The sequence below is a fragment of the Nannospalax galili genome, unplaced genomic scaffold (assembly GCF_000622305.1).
Source record: "Nannospalax galili isolate Female #2095 unplaced genomic scaffold, S.galili_v1.0 scaffold241, whole genome shotgun sequence".
NCBI classification, from domain to species: Eukaryota; Metazoa; Chordata; class Mammalia; order Rodentia; family Spalacidae; genus Nannospalax; species Nannospalax galili.
In genome coordinates this window covers 2437160-2457486 of record NW_008345602.1, presented here as the reverse complement: position 1 = coordinate 2457486, position 20327 = coordinate 2437160, and the positions used below count along the sequence as shown (strand labels likewise).

Genomic DNA, 20327 nt, shown 5'->3' with positions numbered 1-20327 from the left:
CAGGTCCTCTGCAAGAGTAATCAATGCTCCCAACTGCTGAGCCATCTCTCCAGCCCCTAACATATTCTTACTAGAATCCTAGATGTCATTTCAGAGCCAGGTCTGAAGGACACGATGGGTAACAAAATTTCAGTTAGAGAGAATGAGGAACTTACTAATCATATGGTCTAAAAAACTATCTGGAGAAGAATAATCAAACACATAAGCTATATAAAACCCCAAATCAACTAAACAGGGAAAAAAATATATAGTCAATTCACAGAAAAGACAAATGGCTTTAAATGTATGAATTAATGCTTTAGAGAAATAATTAAGCATAATAACTAAAATGATGAAATACATAAAATTTTCTACATATTTTATAGACAACAGGAAAATTTTGGTAACGTGAACTCAAAGAGTTTGAGAAAAAGCAGAATCTTTATATCAGTAGGAATTAAGGTGGCTTGAGCTCACTGGAAAGCAACTAGCAACATCAATATAAAAATGCCTTGTGCTCTGACTAAGCAATTTTGGTTCTGATTTATCCTAGACATGCTTCTACATAAGTACGGGAACTTACATATAAAATATGTGCAACAGTGCTAACAATTTATCTGTTATTCAACAGAAAGAACTGGCCAAGTGAGTTAGGGTACAATTATGTACTGTAATAGTCATTAAGAGTGAGGTAGACACAAAACTGCTCCTATGTGGATGAGGAGTCAAATGATGAGTTAGGTGAAGGAATAAGGTCAAGGACAATGAACACGAGACCACCAGCTTCAACTTTAAGGTAGGTACACAAGCAAAAACCAAGTGCAAATTACTTTTCCACAGACACAAAAGAAGCTGGCACAGAACCCGAAAGGCATAGAACTGGGGAAATGAGCGGGTCCCAACCTTAGCCGAGTAACTATTGGCAGCGGATTACTGCCAGGTGAGGGAGAGTTGATCTTTAAGGGAGAGACTCTAAGATAGGCAAGAGTCTTGGGAGAGACAAGACCCCAGTAGATGAACTTGCACTGAGGAACACCTGGGCCACAAACTTGACTCAACAGGCCTTAACACATACAAGAGAATATATGAAATCCAGTGGGCGGTGGGGGACTGTGGGAGGGCACAGATGGGGGAGGGATTATAAAGATGATTAAGATCTTTTGTATAAAATGGACCGAAATTCAATAAATATATACACTAAAAAAATTTAAACATTTTTCTCTTTGCTAATTTTGTGAGTTTTCCAGAATTTCCCCAAGAATCATGAATTCACCTTACTATTAAAATCATTTTGAGAATGGACTCTTGGTGTACTTACATTAGCTACCTTTTCAACATAAGTCTTCATTGTTTTCACAATCACCTTCCTGTCCTTGAAAAGGAAAAATTGTCTCAATGACCTTTTGTTTATAAAATCTACTTCAAAGTTACAATTTTTATGTAATATTAAATTTTCATCAGCATTATTCTCTTCACTGGTGAAAAGAACAGTTATGCAGCCAGAATAAGCCAATAAGCACCAATAAAGGCTATTATAATCTGTCTTGCATGAGACAATCCATTTAGGCACAAAACAGAACCATGAAACTCTAAGCTGAAGGCGAACCTAGCAAAACCACTTTTATAGCAAAGGCAAGATCTGTCCATCTACTGTCTGATACACATTTAAAAATCTAGCATACTGCAATCTATTTGTAGAATAGTTAAATTTACAGAAATGAAAAGGTAGAGAAAGTACAACTACTATTTGAAGGCAGAAATAAACTGATCGTTTTTGTTAAAATTCTATGATTAAGATGCATTTTTATCTTTTCTCTCAAATTTTGCCTTTTTTCTCAAAGTACCTAATACTTACATGAGCATACATATGTTTGGCTAACCACTGATTATCTCTTCCTTTCTCCCCATCTCAATATGATCATTAAATGAAGAATAAAAGAACACAAAGCTGAACATAAATGTGTTCCTTGCTTAATCTCTTATTACCCTTCAATGACACCTCAGGTCTCAACTAGAGCAGAGAGTAAACACAGGCTCCAAGAAGATGCCAAATTCCTGTGAGGTCCTGAGACACAATTCCGAGAAGATAATGTTTATGTACAACTGGGAATCAAAGTCAGACCAAAGGCAACAGGACTGTCACATCCGGCCTGCGGACAAGGCATGGCTCTGACACTTACCTTTGGTGTACCGTGCCACAGGCAATGCATGGCCACTCTGGCACCATCGTGTGTGTGGGCCAGGTATACCACAGCTTCTCGGATGGCTTCAATTAGTTCCTAGGGAACAGAGGGTGTCAGTTGTACCTTTCTCCTTCTTTTGTCATCTACAGGAGCGCAGTGAGGCATAGAGAATGACAAGAAAATAGCACATGTAGCAAACAACCTAAGTTTTAAGTCTATGGACAGCTCTTCCTAGAAACATTCTTTTCCATCAAAAGCAGCAAATATCGACAGTAGGTAATTACTATTAAACAACGTATTTGATTTTTCCCAATGCCTACTTTAAAAAGTAGTCACAGGCAATGTATGATACAATCCAATGAGTACAGAAAAAGAAGTCAAGGAGGGAGCATCGCTAAGGGAACATTTAACAGAGCAGCCAGATAAAGAACTCCAAGATATCTATATAACAAACACAATCAAAATTCATTCTGACTCAAGTTTCTGTGTCTTAGTTTACCAATGGGTCATCTCCACAAATCATTAATTCTGTACCATAACCACTCTTCTCAAAAAATTCTCTGTACTAACATTTAGGATAGGTCTTCATGTATAAATGATCTTTTCTTTACAAAAAGGTCATTTAACTCTTCATTTTCAATGTCTGAGCACCCAGTATGTAATGAATTTTAGCAGCTAAAAACTACAGGGACCCCAGTTAAAAAACTTACATCAAGTGAATAAATACAAACCCTGGAAAGTGAAAGAGATCCCCAACTCCACCAATAAGGAACAAGCCACTTCACCCTCACGTAACATCCGCTCCCAGGATGGCTCACAAGAACAGATTTCAGACCACATACCTGAACTTAAGAATCTCTCCTAAAGTGCTCAGCCATAAATGCATAAATGGAATGTCTGTATCATCCCCCTTACCCCCAAGGCTTAATGAACACTGTGGAGAAGGAGGCAAAAGACTGTAAGAGCCAGAGGTTGGGGAGCACTGGGGGGGGTGGGGGGAGTCACAGTGTCTTCTAAAGATGACAGGGCCCTGCATTCATGAACTTACAGCAGCTGTGGTTGCTTACAAAAGACCTGCACAAGACCATGCAAGTCCAGCATGGGGGGCGAGGGGGCTCGAGTTAAAAAGAGCTATTGACAGTTAATGGCTGCTAGGAAACGTATTTTTTAAGTGTGTGGTCCCTAGTAGGTTAACCATGCTCCAGTGGATGGCCCCACACCCACAAGTATCTGGGCAGCACAAAAAGGACTGATGAATTGTCAAAAGAACAGGATATGAATGGCTTCTGTGGGGAGGGGGATCCAGGAGGAAGAATGGGGGATAATCTCAAAAAGTACTGTATGCAGGTATGAAATCCTCAAAGAATCAGTAAAAAAATTATTTAAGGGGCTAGAGAGATGGCTCAGCAGGTAAGAGCACTGGCTGTTCTTACAGAGGAGTTCCAATACCCAGCATCCTAACTTGGAGGCTAGCAACCATCCATAACTCCAGTTCCAGGGGATCCAGCACCCTCTTCTGACCTCTACAGGCATTGCATGACATGGGTGTACTTACACACATGAAGGCATTATACTCATACACATAAAATAAGAAAATAATAATAGATAAAGTATATTTTTTTAATTACTTAAAAAGAGTATCTCCAAAGCTACAGGGGTTGGAGAGTAATGCAGGTTCCAACTGTGCTTTCAAAGAAAAGGTCTCATTACTTTACATTCTGTTCCAAATGCTGTTACTGAATGCTGCTGTCTACTGTTACTGAAACTAGAGAGTGTAAGACACTGATTTCTGTAGGGAAGAGCACAATCCTGGAAGAGGCGCTCTTCTGGTCACCAGCTTGGGATGAGCTTGCTGCAAAAAATTATTTTACATGCTCACTGGAAAGCTTCAAAATTCTTAGGCATGTACAATCTGGAATATTTGTTAAAAGCAGTCAGTCACCCTGTGATTAGAACACAAGGACAAAGAGACAGTAAGCGACGAAGGAGCAAAGCTGAGGCAGCTAAGCTGCGAGTTCTCACGTCTTCCCACCACTCACTTGAAGGGCAGTGCACTTTACCTTCCCTGTTCCTTCACCTCCGATCATCTGAGGTCCAGGTTCTCACAGGTCATTTAGATTCACATGAAGCATCCTTCCCTAACCTTTTAAAGCAGGCTTTTTTTTTTTTTTTTTAAATTTAAAACTACTGGAATAGTGAGCATTCCTTCAATGTAAATTACTTCAGATTAGCAGGATACTCTCTGAATTATAATGAAAATAGAAAAATTCAACGCCATTAATAAAACTAGAGTCAGTTCTATTATTTTCTGGGAAAACTGAAAGAGACCACACAGCAGATGTGTTTGATACAAGTGTAGTGAGTTATCTAAATAAGAAAACAACCCTACAATTAAAAAAAATATATATTTTATTATTTTTTTATTTTATAAGTGCATTGCCTCCATGTATTTAAGTGCAACCATATTGTGCATTGCTCACAGAGGTCAGAAGAGGGCATCAGATCCCCTGGAGCTGGAGTTATGGACAGTTGTTAGTCACCATGTGGGTGCTGGGAATTGAACCTGTGTCCTCTGCAAGAGCAGTCAGTGCTCTTCACTGCTGAGTCATCTCTCCAGCCGCAACCCTAAAATATCTAAAAGACGACATATATATCAAAGTAATCTTTCAAATTTCTACATAGCTTTTCCTCCACATTTTGATGGTTTTGCTGTTTTTTTGAGACACAGTCTTACGACACAGTCCAGCTAGGCCTGGAACTCACCGTAGCCCCAGATAACCTCAAAACAATATTGAGCCTCCTGTCAGAAGCTCAAGTGGCCGGGATCAAATGTGTGTCACCATACCAGTTTAACTAACTTTGATTAAAAAACAGATTTCCAAAAACTTACTGATCGAAGTTTGGGGGGTGCATAGGTAAAAAAGTCCAGGAATACTTTATGAACCAATGAGTGCTTAATCACAGCTTCCCTGAAAACAGAAGAAAAAAAAGTCTCAGATCTGACAGAACAGTCATAGACAAACAGGTAGCCCTGGTTGTTCTAAAATGATCCAAACAAATGAAATGGTTTTACTAAATATCATTTGTCTCAAGATCAATTGTATCTTTCAGCAATACCAAGATTTAAAAAAACCAAAAAACCATTTAGACTTAACATTGACTTAGTGCTATCACAACTAAGACCAGAGCATAAATTTCTAGTATCTAGTCAGCAAGATGAATCACTATCCAAAGTACATTCTACTTCATTAGGAAAAGGACAGTGACATTGTTCCCCCTAGTACTGGACAAATCATTAGAAATCCACATGTAGACTAATTTTTCTTTCTGTCAAACATTCTTCAAAATATAGGAATATAATAAGTTCAGCGGCATTACAACTGTGAAACCAAGAACAACTACCCCCACTTAATTTATCCTCCCTAGCGTGATACCTGAGTTCAGGCATACAATGGAGGCTGATGTTCAAGATCAAAGACTTTAAAGTCCACAAGCTGCATGCAAATAGACAGCTGAAACTAATGCTTTAATGCACAAAGCCTTGTCCTGAATGCTTTGAAAATAGTAACCTATCTCATCTTCACAAAACTCTATGAAGAAGGTACTATTATCTCAATTTTACAAAAAAGGAAACCAAGACCCACAGAGGTAAGCTGTCCAAGGCTGCACAGTAATGGAGGGTGGGCAGATGGTGATGTCAGGAGGCACACCACCCAGTCTGGTCCAAACATTCTGCTATGGCAATAATGACAAGAGGGCAACAGGTACAAGTCTCCAAGTCTTACAGTCCAGTTTACACAACAGATTGTACTTGTAAAGATATTTAACAAAGGTTCATTATAACATTTTATTTAGAAAGAAAAGCTTTATTGCTTTAAGAAAGTTTATAAACCATTATTACAGTTAGCCAATATGATATAATATCAAAAAGAGCAATGTCAACTTGAAACAAGAACAGTTTCAAACAAAAATGTCTACACTTTGATTAGAATAGATTCATAATAGGGAAGAAACAGCCCCTTTTTTTCTGGCCAGGGTCATATAAAACATGGCTCCTTCAAATGCTTCTTTCAAATTTACTAAGAAAAAAACCAAAAACATCTTTCTTACTTTTGGGCCATTGGAGTTAGAATCTGTTTCATTTCATCCATAATAAGCTCTAATTTTCCTGGCTGTACCTCTAACACCTTGTCCAGAGTTGGGTGATCTGCTGACTGAAACAATAGAAAAATAAAATACCCCAAGTGCGATTTTTTTTACTTCAGAATGAAGAATAATTATAACCATATTAAAGTTTAAAATAAACTTAAGATGCATCAAATTTCCACAACAAAATCCTCAGTGCACAGCACTCATAGACTAATTCTCCATTATCTGGTTCTCAGCTTGTACACCTGTCAGTGTCTGTCTGTATGTATCCCTTCATGTCTGTGAACTGGTTCCAGGAACTCCCACGGTATAAAAATCCAATGATGCTTAAGATTCTTACACAAAACAGTGAGGTACTTGTATAGAATTCATACAGTCCTCTTGACTATTTTAAGTCATCTGGGTTGATTTCTCTGGGTTGCTTGTAATACCTAATACAATGTACATGTTCTGCAAATAGTTGTTATATAGTGGTGTTTAGAGAACAGTGACAAGGGAAAAAAATTTACATATATCTAGTACAGACAGAAATTTTTTCTCAATGGCTTTGACTGGCAGTTGGTTGAGTCTTAGCATGTGGCACACAAAGACATGGAGGGATGGCTGTACCTATAGAGACAAGCTAAGCAACCAACTAAACCAAGTAGCCATCAGGTACTTATATGCTTAGAAATAAATCCTTGCCTCTGTGTGTTTTTTAACTAGTTAGATATCCGCAAGGTTAAGTGTTGCAAAAGCATCAAGTTCAACTCAGGAACTGAACCTAATGGAGGCAACTCCACCATTAACCCACATCCCTTCATGTAAATGTGAAGACTCATGCCCAAGTTTTGAAACAGGTCCTATAAAGGCACTAGTCCCATTACTGACTGGTCTCAGACTCAATCCCTATACTTTATCCAAGGCCAGGTCTCTACTCCCCTTCCTCTTTAGAGGGAAGATAAAACCATGAAGACACACTGGAGAAGGTAACAACAGGGAGTTCAATGCACTTTATCCAGTCCTGGCTAGGGAGCAGTTATACAGCTCTCCTCACTATTAAAGAGGTTTTGACCTCAGTAAGACTGTACAAAGAAAAGTGTGGAGGCTTTACAAAGCTGGGAGCAACTGGGAGAAACAAAAACAGTTTGAGCTGAAGATTTAGACAGCTCTCTGGAAAAACAGCATGGTGTGACCACCTGTTCCCTATCACGGTGATAAAAGTTTAATCTAAGAGAACAATGCATAGGAGACAATGTCTTGAAGGCCTAGTCTGATAAAAAATACATTCTAAATATAGGATCCTGGCACTTAAAGACTACATAGAAAAATAAATATACCAGAAAAGAACTTCTGGAAAGCCTACCTTGTAAAGCTGAAATGTGTTCCCATAGAGCTCCTCTGTCAGCATGTTCCTCTGTTCCAAAATGGCTTTGTCATTATATGCGTACTCCACAATGGCTGATGCTTCTGAATGCCGAAGCATCTTCCTCACGTGGCCTTTAAAACTTCTGATAATCTCTGCGATTTGTGGTTTACTTCTAAAGTCAATAGGACAATGGAAAAAGCAAATGATAGGACAAGAAAACAGGGAGGCAATAACTCAGCTTATTAATGCATCAGTGTTTGTGTGTGAGAGGGATGCTCTCCCATACAGAAGAGCCTAGGAGTAGGAAAAGCAAACTGCCTTATACTTTCCTTAAGGTTGAGGAGACTTGGAATAGTAGTCCTAGACCAGAAACCTGGCTCTGCTGACTGGATGAAAGACCCTGAGCAACTTCCTTTCTGTTTTATTTTTGACAGTACTAGGGACTGAACCTAGGGCCTCTTGTACCTGAGGCAAGTACTCTACCATCGAGCTACAGCCCCAGCCCTAGAACCTGTGCCTCTGCTTCATTCACAAAATAGAAACGCAGTTGCTATGAGAATTAAATGAACTAAGACACATCAAGAACTGTGACCAGGAGCTGGAGGGATGGCTCAGTGGTTAAGAGCACTGACTGCTCTTTCAGAGAACATGGGTTTGGTTCCCAGCACCCTCTTAACTGTCTCTAACTTCAGTTCTCCAGGATCTGACCCTGTCTTCTGACCTCTGAAGGCATTATAAATTACGAGTGTACTTACCTATTATAGGCAAAACACTCATACACATAAAATAAATAAAATTTAAAGTAAAGAAAACAAAAAACCCCAAACTGACCAGCACTGAAACTGTTCAGCTTGACAAGGAAAATAAGTCAAGAGAAGGTAGAAGCCAAAGAGGCAAATAGAAATATATATGGAGACCAAGCTGGCCTGGCTCCTGAGTGCTGGCATGAACCACCACACTAGGTTCCACGATCTTTTTTTTTTTTTTTTTTGGTCTTTTTGAGACAGGGTCTCCTTGTAGCTCCAGCTGTCCTGGAACTCACTAAGTAGGCCAGGCTGGCCTCAAACTCACAGAGATCCTCTGCCTCCCAAGTGCTGGGATTAAAGGTGTACCACCATGCCCAGCCACGATCTTTTTAAAACAGGATTTAGTCTAAAATACTTGAGCAGTTACTAACAGCCAGGAATACATTTTTCAAAACTTTTGTTAACTGAATATGTTTTATCTCTTTTGTTGCTATCACATACTCTGGTACATTATCACATCCAGAAAAACTAGGGTAGGTAAGTACCAATCCCTTCTATGAAAGAAGTCCTCTCACCCTGACAGCTACTAACACAATGACCCCACCTGACCCTACCTCAGAGTCTGCTCATCTGGCCTTCCTAGCCTTCTGCTCTCTAAATACTGGTAACTAAAAGTTAATTATTCCATTTCTCTTCTTCTATAACTCAGTTATAAATATAGGTCCTTAATAATGATGACGGCAGACCATAATTTTACACCGTAATTTCAATAACTGCTTTAAGGTGTTGTGGTCTAGGAATACTACAGTGCCTGCGGGGGTTATTACTATGACCAGAGATTTAAAGAAACATTTGAGCACACGTGGAATCCCCAAATCGAGAAACTAAAAATAAATCATAAATGACAACTTACCCATACATGAGAAATTTCTTAACAATGTTCCTTGAGTATTTGGCTTTACTTAATTCAACCAAATCACCTGGGGGAAAAAAGCATCACAATGATTTGATATGCTCATTTCAGTTCTCTAGAAATATAAAGAAATAAACACACAGTTCTGAGAACACGAGTAATGCTTTGTTCCACGCAAAGAAAAATACCAACAAAAATGCTCTCCTAGGAAAAAAGCCACAGAATTACTTTCTAGGATAGCCCTCAGCATTCCAAGAGAAAACAAGTGACCTGCTGCAACCTGTAACAATACTCAGTACATAACAAATACCTCGCAATTCTTCAAAAGCCTGTTTTCTCTGTTCTTCATTACCATACTGAATGAAGCACTGGATCACACGTGTTGAATCATGTGCAAATGCAATCTGGAGAAAAACAGTTTGAGCTTTCAGATACACGCTCTCTGAAGAATTGTGTTTCTTATTTACACTTTATTGCTACTTCTTTCAAAGTTTCTTGTTAGAGTCAGGGACAGACTTAACCACTTTTCAATGTTTTTATCATTACAATTAAAACACGGAAGCGTTACGTGAACTGCGGTTTTCATTTCTTTGAAAGTTAAAAAGGTTTATTAGTCTATGATTTTCACATTAGTAGTTAGAGCATGCTTGGCAACCAAAGGTACTGATCTGAGAGAGCAGTCCCAAAGTCTTGCTGCATAATAAACACTACATAGAGACAGGACATTGGCAATTGCAGACGCTCGTCACCATCTCCTCACATTTCATTATCTCTGTGTGCACACAGTAAAACTCCTAGAAAAGTGGTTGCATTTCAAATTGCATCTTCAAGCTACCCTCTCACCCCTACAGCTGTATGACATCATCACCGAGGACTCACTGATAATTTTCTATAACAAAATGTACACATAGCAAAATGCATAATCAAGCAGGATTATTCTTACAATGCTATAGTAGCAGTCTAAACATGTTTATTTGCTGCTTATTTTGTCTTTTCAAAATTTTTAATCCCAAATGATTAAAAGGTAAAGAAACTCTTAAAAGGTAAAAAACCCCACTTCCATCAAAGTCACAAATCTCAAAATTTAAGAGAAATTTATACATATACGGCATCTTTGGGGGTGGTCACTGTTTATTTGGGTTTTTTTGAGACGGGGTCTTGCCATACAGCCCTGGCGGGCCTGGATTTCAGAGATCCCTCTGCATCAGCTTTCTGAGTGCTGAAATTAAGGAATGAGCCACCACACCTAGCCCTATTATTTTTGAGACAGAGTCTAATGTAGTCCAGGTTGGCCTTGAACTCATCCTCCCATTTCTGTCTCCCAAGTGCTAGGATTACAGGCATGTGCTATGACACTTTGCTTACAGGTATCTTTAATGAGACAAAAACAATTTTTTTTTTTTTTAAAAAAAAGGCTGTTTATGGTAATGTACATAAACCAAGGAGCTACTAGATAAGTGAGACATATGATTTAAAACCAATTTTCTTGGGGCTGGAGAAATGGCTCAGCAGTTAGAGCACTGGCTGCTCTTCCAGAGGACCAGAGTTTGATTCCCAGCACCCACATGGCAGCTAACAGCCAACCTAACTTCGGTTCCAGGGGATTGGACAGGCACCCTCTTCTGACCTCCAAGGGCACTGTATGACATGGGTGTACATACATGAGGCAGTACACTCATATACATAAAATAAAATTAAAAAAAAATTAAGATTAAAAAAAGAAAAGAGGGCCAGGCGTGGTGGTGCACACCTTTAATCCCAGCACTCGGGAGGGAGATAGAGGCAGGTGGATCTCTGTGAGTTCAAGGCCTGGTCTACAAAGTGAGTCCCAGGACAGCCTTACATGATGTTTGTAAAAGCAAGAAGGAACGAGAAACACTGAAGCATATCCCAAATACAGAATACACTAAATTAATGGACCGGAGCAAGACATTTAAGACAAATATTATTCTTCAAGACCTTTTCCTTGAGATAACATAAACAACTTATTTGAAGTGAATAATTTAAAAACAACACAGCCAACTTGAGTCTTGTCACCACTATGCACCTTAAGGTCCTTCAATACAGACTAGCATCCCTAATCAACACACAGTATGTTCCAAAATTTGAAATTTGAAATTTTTTGAGCATTAACTGTCACAAGCAGAAAATTCCGTATCTGACCACAGGTGGCAATGGCTGCAGTCAAAACTCAGGTACAGTAAAAGCAGCATACAAAATTACCTCAGGCAATGTGTATAAGGATTTATGATGCAAATGAATTCACTGAGACTTGCGCCCTATCCCTGAAATAGCCTTCTCCATCTCCATTTGTGTGTGAGTGCGTGCATGTGTGTAAAACTGTTACGGTACTAGAGAAAAGCAAAATCTCTAACACTCTAGTTGTAACCATTTCAGTAAGGAACATGTAACCTTTATCTGTTTAGCCCAACACTCTGGAAACAGTGACCATGTCCCCTGTCATGAATGAACTACCCTTCCCTAAGAGCAAGGCAACTTGAATTTTTTAAATTAGAACAAGCACTCTACTTACAGTTTTAATTTTCCCCTGAATCAACTTCTGCAAATCACTCATCAACTTCACTCTTTTTTCTTTGTCACAGTCTTTTCTGCAAATGCAGAAAAAGCACAGTTTAAGTTATTTTGAACATTAAAGCTAAACACCACGTCAATGTACGTTCACTAGTTCACCATGATTCTCTCCTTTGAAGGCAGCAAACCTGACATTAAAATTATTATTCCTGAGCAGCCAGACAAAAGTAATTTTCTCAGAGGCAGAAACTCATCTCACAAGGTATAATTTTACACATCAATCTAAATCTTAAAAGCCAGAACTTCAGAAGGAAAGAAAAATAACAGAACAAATCTAAGATACCAAATACTTAAGTACTTCAAAATCTAGCTGGTAAGAAATTGTCCTCCATTTTCCGAGAAATCTTTCCGGATGGATATCAAATCCACTTTGACGCTCATCCATTTCCATAGTCTACCCTACACCATCCTGTGATTCCCACAGCGCTGCCTCTTTAGGGATTATGAGTATTGCTGTCTCAGTGATCTGGGGACACTGCTCTATTTACACGGCACACTGTCACGCTCCCATCGTCTCACAAGGACTAACAGGGTGCTACTGGCAGGCAGTACCTTCTCAAGAGCTCCCAAATCTGCTTTGCTCGAACAACGATGTCGTAGTTGGTTTTGTCACTGAGCCGCCTGCCCTGCTTCAGTTCCTTCTTCTTCTTTTTGAAGTCATCCCATTTTGGTTTCTTGGCTGTTGCTGCTAGATATCATATTAAACTGCATTTAGCATTCCAAATACTACATACAAATATGAATTAAGTGTGAATTAAGTATAAAAAGCAATCACCAGCCAGGACTAATATTCATTCTGGAAGCTCCAAGGAAGGAAATATAATTTTCCCTAAACTTATACTTAACTACAGTTTTTGAGTAATCTACAAATTTTTAACTTTGCTTAAAACAACTTATTCATTTAACAGTTTCTTTTCCAGGCAGGGTTTTCCTATGAAGCACAAGCTAGCCTTGAACTCAAAATCCTCCTGCCTCAGCCTCTAAAGTGCTGGATATTTGGTCAGCCATATAACAGCTCCTTACTGACTCTTAACAGGATACCTAATTAGAAAAATTAAATCTAAGGTTCAATCCCAAGTACCAAAAATGGAACAAAATAAAAAGTAAAAATCCACTATATAATTTTTACAATGTGAGATGGGTACTAGTTTTATTCCTCCTTCCATGCTGGGGAAACAAAGGTCCACACAGTAAACTCCCTTGTCTGAAACCATATAACCACAGTGGTAGAACCAAGATTCAAATCCAGAGACAACCCTAGGTGTTTTTTTGCTTAGGACAACGCATAATCAAACCATTGTTTTCTACGGATTACTGCCATAAAAAGTGAGTATCTACCTATTCCTTTAAATATTATTTTGAGACATGGTCTCCCTGTAGACCCACCTGGCCTGGTACTTGCTATGTAGACCAGGCTGGCCTCAGCCTCTCAAGTGCTGGGACTAAAGGCATTACCATGCTTGGCATATTCCTTTTTGTCTCTGAAATCTGATTTTGTTCTCAACAATAAAAACAACCAGTGAGAACAAGCAAATGAAATAAATATTCCTTTCAGGTATTATTTACACAAGTATCGCCCACCCTTCAAAGTCTTGAAAATTAGTTATTTCTAAATAGCTCCCTTTCTTTGATTATAAAACACATCCATCACAAAAAAACAGAAAAAAATGAAACAAATTACAATTTCAGCCATACTAAAACCTATATATAATTATCAATTATTTGTTCCTTGCCTTTTTCTATGGATGTTTTCATCTGTAAAATTTAAGGGTTCTTACCACCTACACTAAACATTATATTTTCAGCATTTCCCATTAGAACTACTGGACAGACTATAAAGAGGAGAGACAGAAAAGCTGTTAGGATAACTGGGAATGGGGGAAGAGGAAGAAAAACAGTGAAAAGAAGAGAATAAACAGGGACTGGAGAGAGGATAGATCATGCAAACCTGCTGAGAAACAATGAAATGCCCTGTTCCCTGGCCCACCTTCCTGTCTCAAGCCTGCTGTCCCTCCAGTGAGGAATCCTTGGGCAAAGTGTAGATCAAGGACCAGGCTAGGGACTAGACAGAAACAGTGTCATGGCAGTAGTCCCTCCTGGCAGGCAGGGAACAGTGTTAGACAGAATACATGCTGTGCTAGAGAAATACATCGAACACTTGTGATGGGAGAGAGGATGGAGATCAGCACCGAAAAGCTGCTTGTTTAAACTAGCACCTGAGAAAAGCCAAGTGCCAGTTGAGAACCAATGAACATCTTGATGAACAGGCAAGCAATTCCTCTCAATGACAAACAAGCCTTAGGAACACTTCTAATGAGGGAGTAAGTTGTCCTGAATAAATTAAATAGCTAAATCTATCATGTGCATACTACACATCTGGAACTGTCACTGAATCTGAACTACGTAATGGATTGATGATATTACACTGGGTTAAGCCCGGTAAGGGCAGAGTCTATAAATCTTATTCACCAAGGCTGACACTTAGTTGGAACACACTGGGTCTGCAAGGACAGCTTCAGGTTTGATGACTAGTTGGGCCCTGTGGTATTATTGACCTTAAATTTGTACTTGTCTCCTAGCACAATGAATAAAAAAGGTAGATGTCTATTGAATGAGTAAACAAACTGATAAATTCATTTTGGCCTTTAAAAAAGAATGTTTCAAGTCTCCACTATATTAAGCCACTGAAATTCAGTTTAATTCCCTGGCTACAGAGATCTCTAAGTATGAGAAATTAGACCAGGAAAGAAACTGTTGTTCACTTAAGCCCATCTGATTCCTTTCTCTCACTTCAAACTGCTGTCTATCTAGGAACAAGAACAGGAGTCTCTAGCACATGTGCCAAGACCCTGTGCACCAACAGACACTAAGTGGCCACTGCAAAGCTTCTACAAAGACTGTGCAAACCACACTTACCATCACTTTTACTGTCTGCCTGGAATTTCCTCTTCTTGTTGAATTTATTTTTCTCCTGACATTTGTTCTTTGGTCCTTTGTCACCTTGCTGATTACTCCTGAACTGCTTCACACCCTTTTTGCCCAGTTTTGGGGCACTTTTCTCAAATTTCTTCGATGTGATTTTAGGTCCACTGTCCTTAACAACTTTCCTTGGGAACGTCTTTGAGGAGTTAGAATCTAGTAATAATAATAATAATAGTAATAATTATTAGTTCATTGATTATTAGGTCTCTGCTATTTACCAGATTATATATTGCAGAGAATATGTTCTTTAGAGGAACAGGTGGCCTTACTCTCAAATATCTCTATTACTAGATTAGGATTTGAATAACCAAACTAAAACAAAAGGAAAATGTTTTCTGAGAGGTTCATAATGCAAACCCTAGAAAGCAGAGAGATATACAATAAAACTATAATTCACCTCCTAGAACAACCACTACTATTGGTCTGGTATATTCTGCAGTTTTGAGCACATGGTATTATTCATATACCTTTTGTATTTTGCTTTAATGGCTTCATATCATCCATATGATAAAAATTTCAGAGGTTCAATAACATAATAAATATATAACAATAAAATGAACATTCTTATAGTAAACATTTATCAAAGGTAAATTAATATTTTATTTCTCAAAATTTTGAATTTTGAAAAAAAAAATCTTAAAGCCTATGAAAAAATTATTTGATAGAAGCCAGGTGTGGTGGTACATGCCTTTAGTCCCAGGACTTGGGAAGCAGAGGTAGGCAGATCTTTGTGAGTTCAAGGCCAGCCTGGTCTACATAGTGACATAGTGAGTTCCAGGCCAGCTGGGGCTACAGGGAGACCCTGTCTCAAAAAGACCAAAAAACAAACAAACAAACTATATATATATATACACACATACATACATATACATGAATGATAGAAAACTTTGATCAATAAAGCTTACACTTTAACAAATGAGATGCCAAGAGCAACAGCTATGCCTTATGACCATTACAAGGAAAAACAAAGAGTGCTCAAGAAACACTGAGTTATTTGTACAGCCTGGACTTTATTCTCTGCAATACTGACACCTGATGGAATAATAAAGGCATCACCACTGGAAACCCAGCCACTAAAAGCATGTGCTTTAGCAGCAGTATGGATTAGCTAGTCGAATTTCTCAAGCAATTAAAAAAAGTGTACAGTGAATGAATGCAAACACAATGGAGCCACAGCAACTGCTGATACAAGGGATCGTTATGACAAAATATTCCTCAAGCATTCTGGCAATTTCTTAAAAGTTTATTCTATAAGGAACATACTAATTCATAAACAGTAACAGTGACTTCTTACTATTTTTATTATAATCCTAGTTCATAAAAAGAGGGACCTCTGCTATGCCCTCCTCCACTCCCAACTGGAATCTTCAGAGCAATCAACATTTTAAAGCTAGTCTCTCTTACCTCTGCTTTTATGAAATTTATTTTTTTCTTGTGATGTTTTCGTACTTTTTCTTGTGAATTTTTTTTTCCCTTTGACTTCCATCATAGCAACTCTGGAAAACAAAAGCCAAAACCAGAAGGAATCAAAACTGCTCATCAAGTAAGAGATTAAGTAGTGCCACATTTGGTCCTTGAGTTCAGGTGCAGTATAAATCACCCGGGCATAGCCTGCGTGTGCTCACAAATCTGGCAAGTACACCACCGCCCCTTAGACTTTAAAAAGGTTGAAAAAGATACCAATCCGAACACTCAGAGCATGCATACACCCTGGCCAGTGTGAGCCACACCCGGAGGTAACACAAGCAACAGCACTGGCTGAAAAGACCACTGTTACTATTAACAGTAAGCACTAATGTCTGCGTTTTTCATCCTTGAAAGACTTGACGAGTAGCTGACAACAGTACCATTTGATTTCTTGGTATCTCTCCTAAAAAGCCAAGCAAGCAATGGGCTACAGTTAGTACACATTCCAATTTAATGAAAGAAAACCCAATAAAGTTAAAATGAAGGTTACAGTCCAACTGTTTTAGAGGTACCCAAATAACTTGTTGAACTTTAAGTCATACTGAACCATTTAACATTTTACTTAGAGGAATCTACCTAACAGGTCCCTTGTAGGGTTCAGTAACCTTTGTGATGCACAGGCAGGGTAGAAGACACCCCCTCACCAACTCATAAACTTTGCAAGAAGCAGAAGAGATACAGACACAAAGGCAAAACTCATGAGACTTGTGCCTGTACGTTCCGAAGTTCTTTCATTTCTAAAACTGACTCTAAATAGTCAATTCTTAGATAGTATTTCTAGATTACAATTTTCCATTCAGGACCTAATTTCTCACTGGATGTGGTGACACACACTTGTAATTCTAGCACAGTGAAGACTGAGGCAGGAGGATCACTTTGAGTTCAAGGCCTCTCTGGGCAACACAATGAGCTTGAGGCCAGTCTGGGCTACATAGAGAACATGTCTCAAAACTCAAATCAAACCAAAAAAGAATTTCTTAGGACACTGACATGAATAAGAAAAAAAAAAAAAAAAAAAGGCTCTAGTTAAAATGTATCTGAGAAACAGTCAGTTTAACAGCAATAACCAGCATGTAAGGAAACGCTTTTCAAATCTTTAATTTGCTACTATAAGCCACCTATTGCCAAGTAAAAACTACGCAGGACTTTCCAAACCTATTTGAATCACTTTTCCCAGGAATACATCTAAGAAACAGGAGGGTGCCAGGGAACGCTCTGGAAAATGCTGTTCTAGGGGCAGGGGATGTAGTTCAGTCTGCATGGCCTAGTATGCACAAAGTCCTGGGTTCACTTCCCAGCAAAGAACAAACAGGGTGTGGTGGTGCACTGCCAATATCCCAACACTAAGGAGGTAGAAGCTTGAAGATCAAAAGCTCAAGGTCAGTTTACCATTACACAGGGAGTTTGAGGCTAGAGGGCTACATGAGACTGTACCTTAAAAAAAAAAAAGTGTTGTTTTATCTAGACATCATTGAATTTTACTAAAGTGATTCTGAAAAATGGATAGCAGCACCTGGGTACGGTAGTGCACACCGTTAATCCCAGCACTCAGGAAGCAAAGGCAGGCTGATCTCTCCAAGTTCTAGGCCAGATGGGGCTACAAGGAAACCTTATCTCAACAAACAAAAAACATCCAAAAGGCTAGCCCTGGAACTGAAAATTTCCTATGGCCATTTCGAATTGCAGTTTTATCACTTGGCTAGTCACCATAGTCACACCTACAATATGCAGCGGTCTCCTATGACCACTGCTGATCAGAACTCCCACAGGAGCTCCCAGGTTGGCTTCTAAAGAGCCACTTGTTGACATACATATTTCATTTTGAAATAATTTGTCTTATGGAAGCATTAAAGAGAGCATTACTTAGCTTCCTCTATTGTTAGCAACTTAATATGACAGTCTAACAAAATAAGAAATTAACTTTAGTATAATACTATTAAATAAGCTACAGGGTATATTTGGGTTTTAGTTTTTCCATTTACATCCTCTTTTTATTGCAAGATACAATAAATTTACACCAAACAATAGCCCATCTATGTTTTCCTGCGTATTCTTCCTCACCCGAGCCAACGAGCCACCATCTACTCCATTGCCCAGGCTTAAGAAATGTGAGCACTACCCTCGATATTTACTTCTCTGTGTGTTAGAATCACAGTCACATTCAATCCATTAATAAGTTCTCTGGAATTCCCTTACAAATACCTCTAATTTCCACAGACCTCCACTATCAATACTAGAAGGTAAAACATCAAGAATCTTCTTATCAGGGCCACTCCTTTAATCCTAGCACTTGGAAGGCAGAGGCAGGGGGATCTCTGAGATGGAAGCCAGTCTGGTTTACATAGGGACTTCCAAGCCAGCTGGGGCTACTGGGAGACCCTGTCTCAAAAAACAAAACAAAACCAAAAGAAAAAGAAAAAACCCTTACCCAAATTCCACATGTAAAGCATTTTTATGAAGAAACTCAAGGCATGTCATGTGCGTCCCCTCCCCTTTATAAGCCTACAATATTCCTTATGCATGGGAATTCAAACAAGACTATTTCCCATTACCAGAAAAGAAGAAAAGCGACAACATGGCCTACTATGTCCTCCAAAAACTCATCCCACATTCTTAGCCCCCACGTCCGGGACTTAGCCCAACATTGCCTCTGCTTAAAATGCTCTTGCTTGGGCTTCCAGATCTAAGGGTTGCCGCCCATCAAACTTTAGATCACGGTTTAGGGTTCACTTCTTCAGTCTACTTCCCCTCAAGCGTTTATAACCACTCACTGCATACACTCAGGCTACAACCGCAGCACCTCGCACAGGTCGGACGCGCACTGTCACAGGAGATGGGCAGGGTGACCGTGACCAGCACTGGCCGGGGTTGGAAAGCAAAGCCGATTCACCTAGCTCAGCACCGGAACAACGTGACAGAAGAGGGCTTACCCCTGCCCTGGCCAAACCCCGAACTCCGGCCGCCACGGCAGGCTGCCCAGCGCAGGGCCGGCCGGAAGCCCCTCCGCTAGCGGACAGCCCTCCCTGTCAGAGGCGGGCGCCAAAACCGCCGGGACCGCCCGCGCCGCAGCACTCACCGCACACGTGGGGCCGCGGCGCGCCGGGCTCCTCTGCCCACCGCCGCTTCCGCTTCCGCTTCTGCGCTTTGCCCCGCCCCGGATCCTCCGTTTGTATTCTTCCGCTAGGGTCAAGGGGTGGAATTTAGGAGGAAACCCGAAATCGGAGCTCTATCGGTCTGCCCTAGTACACCTCATCCACAGGCGCGAGGACTCCGCCGTTCGCGGGTTTTGACCCTCGAAGGGATCCGTCGTATGGAAGACGCCTAGGTGGCGCCGGAAAGTGACGCTCCAGCCCGTCGCTTCTGGGGAAGACATAGGCTTCTTACGACCACCAACCGCATCTTGAATACGGCCTTCTAGACGCAGAAGGGGTTAATCCTGTAATCCGAATTAGGATTCACATAGCTAGCGGGCATGCGTGCCTTTCCAAAGAAGACAGTTGCTAAAATGCTGCGCCTCGATATCCTGATCAATAAAATGATGATACATCTCACGTCTAAGGATCTTAGTGATCGCGAAAAGCTCTCAATAAATGCTTGTCAGTTTTAGTGTCGGCCGGTTCTTGGACATACATAGATTTGCCCATTTTTCCATTTCAGGAAATAGAGTTAGCTATGACCTCATTTACAGACGAGGAAACAGAACAAACTTGTTCGTGTCAAACAACAGAGCCTTATTGTCTACTAGTTCTTTAGGCTAGAAACATGGGATCCGGATGTTGGCGGAGCGTAGCACCTTTTGGAACACTGGGAGTGAACGAACCTTTGTAGCTTCTGGTGGTTCCACGGTGTGACCTGGCTTGTGTTCCATGTCTTCTATCTCTGCCCCTGTCTTCTTTTTCCTGTGTCTTTATATTTATTGTAAGAATGCTTGTCAAACAAGCTTGGAGGCCATAATCAGCTTTTGACCC

General features: G+C 39.9%; 1 protein-coding gene across 2 annotated transcripts in view; it reads right to left on the bottom strand.

Annotated features, from left to right (window-relative positions):
- Pum3 (pumilio RNA binding family member 3) overlaps window positions 1-19476 on the bottom strand; it is a 46402-nt gene extending 26926 nt beyond the window's left edge. Inside the window, exons 1-12 of one of the 2 annotated variants that reach the window (XM_017800264.2) lie at window positions 19290-19476; window positions 16297-16388; window positions 14827-15045; window positions 12463-12595; window positions 11852-11927; window positions 9629-9722; window positions 9319-9385; window positions 7657-7831; window positions 6273-6376; window positions 5053-5131; window positions 2160-2258; window positions 1298-1351 (exon numbers count right to left, since the gene is read on the bottom strand). In XM_017800264.2, the coding sequence (XP_017655753.2) occupies window positions 1298-1351; window positions 2160-2258; window positions 5053-5131; window positions 6273-6376; window positions 7657-7831; window positions 9319-9385; window positions 9629-9722; window positions 11852-11927; window positions 12463-12595; window positions 14827-15045; window positions 16297-16381 (1185 nt within the window). In that variant the 5' untranslated portion in view covers window positions 16382-16388; window positions 19290-19476. Of the gene's footprint in view, window positions 1-1297; window positions 1352-2159; window positions 2259-5052; window positions 5132-6272; window positions 6377-7656; window positions 7832-9318; window positions 9386-9628; window positions 9723-11851; window positions 11928-12462; window positions 12599-14826; window positions 15046-16296; window positions 16389-19289 lie in introns of both variants that reach the window. The other variant, XM_008841685.3, reaches the window with a different exon arrangement.
- Between the last annotated feature and the right edge of the window lie 851 nt (window positions 19477-20327).